Below are 7,881 nucleotides of genomic sequence, written 5' to 3'. Positions count from 1 at the left end.
TATTAATACTTAAAACTCAACTCAGAGAAATTATGGCACATTCTAAAGAGCAGAAAATGAAGTCATTCTTCACAGGATGAATTATTATCTTGTTTTTATTCTCTCAAGAAAGGTCACCTCATTCATTCCAAGGTCTGTTCTAAAATGAAAGGGTTTATAATAAAATTAATCATAATGTTGCTCATAATACGTACTTTTTACTCCTTCCCTCCTACTGGAGCTACTGCAGTATAATACACTTCAAAATCGGTTTATGCTTCCTGAAGAGCCCAACATCTCATGAGTCATGTTTATTTTTCTGCAAGCATACAGTAAAAATCCCTTATGACACAAAGCCTTCAAGGACCAAGGGTTTAGAGAACTCCTTGAAAGTCACATAAAAATATAAAGTTCTGTAATTTGCTCTGGCAAGTATATCATTAACCAGATATGTAAATTAACATTAGCAGCATTTGAGAGAAATGCTGCTTTTAAAATAACTGTTCCAGCCACAGGCCTTTTGTCATCTCTCCTATATTCTATCATCTTCGTGACAGAGACCATTAGGCATATCATGGTAGTTGGAAGATGGTTACTTGGGACTTAAGGTTGTATTCTAACACTTGCAATTATTACTTTAAGTAAACATTATATTTAGGAATGGGCACAGATAAAAATAGCCTAGCTTGTCATTAAATTTCTGTAAAAATATTACAGAATGGATGTCATATCTCATGCTTTTGTTACACAGTGTATGGTAGAAATTATGTTTGTTTTTTAATTACCCCTCAAAGATAAACAAGTCCAGGCACTATTCACATTATTCAAGATTTTATAATCATCTATGCTTATTTGAAAACGTTTGTCATATGCCACAAAAAGGTTTTGTAGAAATCAGTATATGAAATCTATAGCTTCACAACACTGACAAGTGCAAATGATTAACAACTAATATGTGTGCGTAATTATTTCAAAATAAGTGAATAGGAAAATTTTCAGGACTACTTGTAACTTCCCCTGCCTTTCTTAGAGTAGTGAAAAATAAGAGAAAGAGAAATAATTAAAGCAAAAAGTAGAAAAGCTATGAAAGCTAGTAAAGTCTTTCGAGTATGAAAAAAGCTGCACTCGGTGCACAGGGTGAATTCTTCTGGACAAAATCTCTCCATGGTTTCAGCACCTGGGAAGCCATTGTTGTCAATAATTTTCCTATAATGTTTCATGGACGGTTTTGGTTCAAACTGATTGGCAGCATAACGATAGAGGCCAAACTTTGGAGCTGTGCGATCATTAAATGAAAACACAAAGTAGCCACAAAGGTTGATCCCATCCAATATGTAGGCTGGAAAAACAAAAGGACAGGAGAATAGTTAATGAAATATTTTGCACATAACACTTTACTTTTACATGGCCTTGTTGTCTCAGGAGAAAATGTCAATACAATTATTAAAACTTCAGAGTAAATTGTATTTAATTAGAAAAGTCTTCTTTTATGGAAAGACAAATAGGTAAATACCAAGACAAAGTATGAGCTACATTTAACATAGTAGGTTTTACAAAATGAAACCTACTCTGAGGTACTTGAGCTAATCTTCACATACATGAAGCAGATCAGACTGCTTTGAGGCCATCTGAGGATGGAGGACAGGATGGTCCATGCTTTTATAGGTTCAGAGTAAGTTGTAAGCCACTTTTAGCTAAACTCCTTTATCTCTGGAGAAAATACTAACTCTTGGTAGGACTTTTTCAGTGTGGCAAGAAATGAACAGTGCTTCTCTCTGAAGGTGACTGTGTGTATTTGAGAATTTCTAACAGGCATCATGCCTTCGAGTAACATAACCTTCAAGAGACAGTTTTCAGGAGGCCTTACCTTTCAGAGCTTCATTTACATAATTCTGCATATAGTACACCCTCAAATTGTCTTGGCCTGCTTGCAGATCATCATCAATGCCATTGGAGATTATATACATGGGGAGGTCTCCATATTTCAACTTTAGCCAACTCAGGACCTTGCGTAAGCCCCAGGGCACTACTGCTACCTGACTGGGGGAATTGAGCCATGTGATATCTGTCATTTCTTGAACTTCCAGATAATCATTATATTTTATTGGATCTTCTTTTTCCCAGTCTACAAGGATGGTGGTGTAATGGCTTAAAGCCAAAAAGTCAAAGGAACCCTGTATGAGCTTTTTTTCATCTTCAGTGAAATAAGGTAGAAGGAAATTGTTTCTATGATTCAGCCAGTCCCTCATCACACGTGGATAATCTCCAGAACCAAAAATGGGCTCTGCCAGCCAGCCAATGTCAAATTCCAAAACTCTCTCTGCCACTTCTTTGTCCTTTGGGGAGAAAGGGCAGGCTGGTTCTATCCAGTCAGCCTGCAAAGCTATGGATATTTTTCCTTTCTGAGAGCGCCTAAACTTCTCATCATACACGCGCCAAGCCAGAGCATGGGCTTTCAGCAGGTTGTGCCCTGCACTGTAGGTCATGTTCCGCGTGTACGGCTCGTTCATGGTGATCCAAAACTTGACGTGGGAACCAAGATCTTTAAAGCACAACCTGGCATACTCTGCAAAAGCCAGGGCCGTCTGGGGATTCTCCCAGGCGCCCTGCTTGGCCAGGGGCTCCGGCAGGCCTTGGTGCGGGGCCACAGGTCGCCACAGGGCCACCACGGGGGTTATGTTGGCATGCAGGAGTTCACTGGCAACGCAGCGATAGTAGTGCAGGACCGTGTGGTTCACCTGGGATTGGTCACCCAGAGGCAGGATCAGGGCCCAGTCCAGCGAGAAGTGGAAATGTGTTACACGCATTTCCTGGAGTAGGGCGATCTGGAGCTGGATGACAGTAAAGTCGACACAATAAGGTTTCCTCCTCTTGGTCACAAGGCCGTCCACCTTAATGAGCTCCTTACTGTGGTGGACATCCCACAAGTAAACGTTCGGGTCGGTAAATTGAGACAGAGTGGTGTCAACCTAGGAGGAGCAGAGGGACCATAAGTCTATGACTTTAGCTGGGCAGGCCTGGAAAAGTACTTCAATGCAATTCTTTCAAGGAAGCTAGCTAGCAAGATGAGCAAAAACAATAACCTTTCTAGCTAAAAATTGAAATTATTTTTCATAAATAGTGAGTTTCTGAAGAAGAAAATAACCCACTTTCTTTTTTACACATTTGTTTTACCTGTAGTTCTCTTTATTTAAACCCATAGTTCAATATTTTAAAAATCTGAATTTTTTTAGTTACTTCAGATAACAAACATTAGTAGTGATTCTCACACATGTCTGATCTGTGTTAAGCAAGCAGAGTATTTTTGAACATTTTTCTTTTAATATAAGAAATCACTATGGTGATGAGACTTAAAAAAAAAAAGTTTAATGAAAAAGATAAAGCCTAAAACCTAAGTGAGTTAGAGTAAAAAAATTGAAATGACATTTAAAAATTATATTGTGCTTTTAAAAATCACATTCTACACAGATTTGCTCTCAGAAGAGGAGGTACTAAATAAGCATAACTGTAGCCTTTTGTTAGCTTTGCAGTTGATGACATAATTTAACAAATTCAATCTGACTGATGGTAGAAAGTGACAAAGAATATGGACATAAGAAACAATATTGTCATCCATCCATAATGGAATATTTTAACATAGTTTAAAATTTTTCCTAATTGTTTTTCTATGATGATCTTGACAATATGGTTCTCAACATCTGACATCAAAGCTTCCAAAATAAAAATAGGTATTCAGGACATTGAAAATTGTAAACTCATAATGACAAAAATCCTCCCTCCACATGTAAACCATGAAGGGAATGCAAACTGAAAGTGCACCCCAAACTCATTGTCTACATCTGTTTTCTCCTGGCAAATAGTTTCCTTAAAGAAGGTTACTTGGTTTGACCCTTTGTATAAAAACAGGGGTCAGACAAACTCCAGTTTTGAACCTCTAGTAGAGATTTCCTTAAAGTTTTATGGGCCTGTTGCAAATGAGCTGCTGTTTCATTGGAGGGGTCGGTGCTGTGTTCCTAAAGGAAAATAATATGAACAGCATGTCAGAGGGAAATTGCATTTTCTGGAAGGTTGTCCCTTGTAGATCACCCACACATGCATTTCCCCTAGTACTGTGGGAATGCTGTCAGAAATATTTTTCCTCTGTGATGTACCTACCAATCATGTTTCCTTGGCTTTGCAAGAGAAAATATTTGCATGCTCTTTTGAAATGAAAGTGTTCATAGTTAGAAAGAATTTTTGGATTATTTTTATAGAACTCTGAGTTGACTAGATTTGTATCTTTTCTACCATAATTGTTCCAAAACACCAGCTTTTATTCAGTCCATTTGAAAACAAAAGAGACACTAAAGTATAAATCTTGGGGGTAGAGGAATTTATTTCTTAAAAATACGGGATATTTATGGAGGCTGCTGGAGACCCAGGCAGTTGCTCTGTCAGAGACAGCAAGAGCACCGCTGTCTATAGATTCTTCTAAATTCTTCTTGACTATCTCAGGGCAGTTTCCTTCTCAAACCCTGCCCACTGTACTAACTGTTGGAACTTAGTCCAAGTTCCTCCTTTATCTTCTGCTCACTAGTTACAGGTGTTGGGTCTGAGCCCCTCTGCCTGGGGCTGAGTCTTCTTGCACACCGGGTCTTAGATGGAGAAGCCATGAGAGGTTGTGGGTATATAAGAATGAGTCTTTGTTGCAGAAGCCAGTGGCCATATAGCCATTAACCAACAGAGTCCTTTACAGCAGGCCTATACAGCTGGTGAACAGATACATCTTTCCCACAAAAGCAGCATTAGTCTCTGTACCCACAGCTATTATCTGAGCCAGGGGTCCTCAAACTTTTTAAACAGGGGACCAGTTCACTGTCCCTCAGACCATTGGGGGGCCGGACTATAGTTTAAAAAAAAAATATGAACAAATTCCTATGCGCACTGCGGGCCTGGGACAAGTCAGCTGCTAAGCAGGACAGGCGGGCCGGATAAATGTCCTCAGCGGGCCGCATGTGGCCTGCAGGCGTAGTTTGAGGACCCCTGAATTCGCATGCTGCCTCTAAACCCACCACCTTACATCATAGTGGTATCTGAGCTCTTTCTTAGAGCTACAGCCTCAGTAGGCTCTCCAGCCTCTCTGGCTCAGTAGCTTCTCCTCTCTCCCTTGCTCAGCACACCTGCTGGTCTCTGTAGCCTCACATAGTACCTCTAAGCTTCTCTCTCAGTATACTGGCTGGTTAACTTAGTAGCTATATCTGAGCTCTCTATGAGCTTTTGGCCTTACATCATAGCAGTACCAGCTCTCAGCTCTGTCTGAGCTTTCAGCTCCCTCTGAGTTCTCTAGCCTTCCCCCTCGCCCCCCGACCCACCAGCCTACTCTCTAGCAGACTCGCTTGTCAGTAATCTGTATATTACTCCAGAGACAAAGAAGGCTAGTTGCCAATAATTACATCATCATTTGGGTTATAGAAGGGTGCAGGGTATGGTGAGATCGCTGTGGCCTTACAGCTGTGTTGAGAGTGGCCCCAGCCATTTGGCATACTGTCAACAAGGCCTTTCACACTCTGAGTGGCCTTGGCTGTCTGAGGACTCTGGCATGGTTCTCACATGGTCTTAAAGGGCTGGTGCACAAACTTACACAGTCCCACTCCCTCTGAACTCCAATGCTTGGACAGCAGCTTGGGGGGATCCAGGTACAAATGGGAAGGAACCAGATTGTCTGGCATCAGAGCAAGAACTTGGGGGGTGGCTTTCTCCCAGACAGAGGTGCTTATAGCAATTATTGTTCCTATGCTGAGACCTCATCTATCTCAGAGCTGACTGGTAGGCACCATATCTAAGTCTCCACCAACCTGGCTCACACTATTCATTCTGCCATGAGGAGCCTCTGAGACTCTGCCCCATCCAATTTGCAGCCCCATCCAAACTGTTTGCAGTGGCTTTTCCATATGAATGACCTCTCCGGGCTCAGGCTTCCCTAAAATCTCTCAAACAAGCATCAGCTGGCATCAGCATGACCCAGCACAAGCAGCAGCCTACCTTGCTTCACAGCTTGGCCTTGCCTGAGCACTTCCTAGCCCAACACAAGTAGCAGCCATATTCAGATCACTCTGTAGCTCCTGCTGAGTGGTTCCAGGCAGTAGCTGACTTTTCACCTCTCTGGAGGCCCCAACGCCAGTGCACCCAGTGGGTAGCTTCAGAACATACCAGATTACAACTCTACACATCCTCAAGTGATATACTCAAGGGGCAGACTCAGTGAGCTCCAAAACCCCACTGAAGCAAGCCCTGCTCCATAAGGGTGTCTCCTACACAGCAACTCTTCCACTATAGTTGCAACTGAACCTCAAAGCAAATTGGCCTGGATGTTAAATCCTCCGTGATGTCAACAGCAATCAATGTTCAACTACAATAGGATAGTGCACACAGCTCGCACAGGAGTGCACCTAGAGTTCCAGCTCAGGTGACTGGGGAGGATGAGCCACTGGGCCCTACAGGACACCTACTACACAAGGCCACTCTACCAATTCCAGGAGACAAAGCATCTCTACCTAATACATAGAAACAAACATAGAGAAGCAGCCAAAATGTGGAGACAAAAAAAACATGTCACAAATGAAAGAACAAAAAAAAATCTCCAGATAAAACTAAAAGAACTAAATGAAATGGAAGCAAACAAACTACTAGATACAGAGTTTAAAACAATGGTTATAAGGTTGCTCAAGGATCTTAATGAGCTTCAAGGAACTTAGTGAGACTTTCAAGGATCTTACTGAAAATTCCAAAGACATGAAAAAGGAACAGACAGAAAATAAGCATACATGAACTGAAATAAAGAATAATTTATAGGAATTCAACAGTAGAAGATTCCAAGAATAAAATCAACAATTTGGAATATGAGGAAGCAAAAAAACAGCCAATCAGAACATCAAAAAAAAAAAATAATAATCCAAAAAAATGAAGATAGTGTAAGGAACCTCTGGGACAACTTCAAGTGTACCAACATTCACATTATGAGGATGCCAGAAGGAAAAGAAAGCAGCAAGACATTTAAAATCTATTTGTAGAAATAATTACAGAAACCTTCCCCTATCTGGTTAAAGAAATAGACTTACAAGTCCAGGAAGCACAGAGAGTCCCAAACAAGAGGAACCCAAAGAGGACCATACCAAGACATATCATAATTAAAATGCCAAGGGTTAAAGATAAAGAGAAAATCTTAAAGCAGCAAGAGAAAAGCAATCAGTTACCTACAAGGAAGCGCCCTTATGAATGATTTCTCAACAGAAACTTTGCAGGCCAGAAGGGAATGGCAAGAAATATTCAAAGTGAGGAATAGCAAGCACCTATTACCAAGATTACTCCACCCAGCAAAGCTATCATTTAGAATTGAAGGTAGATAAAAAGCTTCACATATAAGAAAAAGCTAAAGGAGTTCATCACCACCAAGCCAGTATTACATAAAATATTGAAGGTTATTCTTTAAGAAGAGGAAGAGAAAGAGGAAGAGGAAGAGGAAGAGGAAGAAGAAGAAAGGAGAAGAAGAAGAAGAAGGAGAAGAAGAAGAACTGTGAATAATAAAATGGCAATAAATAAATATCTATCAACAATTGAATCTAAAAAATCAAAATAGATGAATAAGAAATTTAATGAACAAAATAAAATGATCAATAAAATAGAACCAGAGGCATGGAAACATGGAACAGTCTGATTAATCTCAGAGGAAAGGGTCAGGGGGGTAATATTAACCAAAGAACTTACATGCATATATGCATTGCCTATGGACACAGACAATAGGGGTGGAAACCAAGTGGAGGAGGGAAATAGGGATTAAAAAGGGGGACATCTGTAATACTCTCAACAATAAAGATTTTAAATAAATAAATAAATAAATAAATAAATAAATAAATAAATAAAATA

At 40.3% G+C, this 7,881-nt stretch overlaps 1 protein-coding gene across 1 annotated transcript in view; it reads right to left on the bottom strand.

The window, feature by feature from the left end:
- Positions 1–980: 980 nt before the first annotated feature.
- The window catches only part of KL (klotho), a gene marked incomplete at both ends in the record, with an annotated part of 41,300 nt that continues 34,399 nt past the window's right edge, over positions 981–7,881 (bottom strand). Inside the window, 2 exons of the mRNA XM_080660385.1 lie at positions 981–1,318; positions 1,847–2,948. Of these exons, the coding sequence (XP_080516511.1) occupies positions 981–1,318; positions 1,847–2,948 (1,440 nt within the window). The remainder of the gene's footprint in view (positions 1,319–1,846; positions 2,949–7,881) is intronic.

Source organism: Plecotus auritus (assembly GCF_963455305.1).
Source record: "Plecotus auritus genome assembly, chromosome: 3".
Classification (NCBI taxonomy): domain Eukaryota; kingdom Metazoa; phylum Chordata; class Mammalia; order Chiroptera; family Vespertilionidae; genus Plecotus; species Plecotus auritus.
This window is presented reverse-complemented; position numbering and strand designations above follow the sequence as displayed.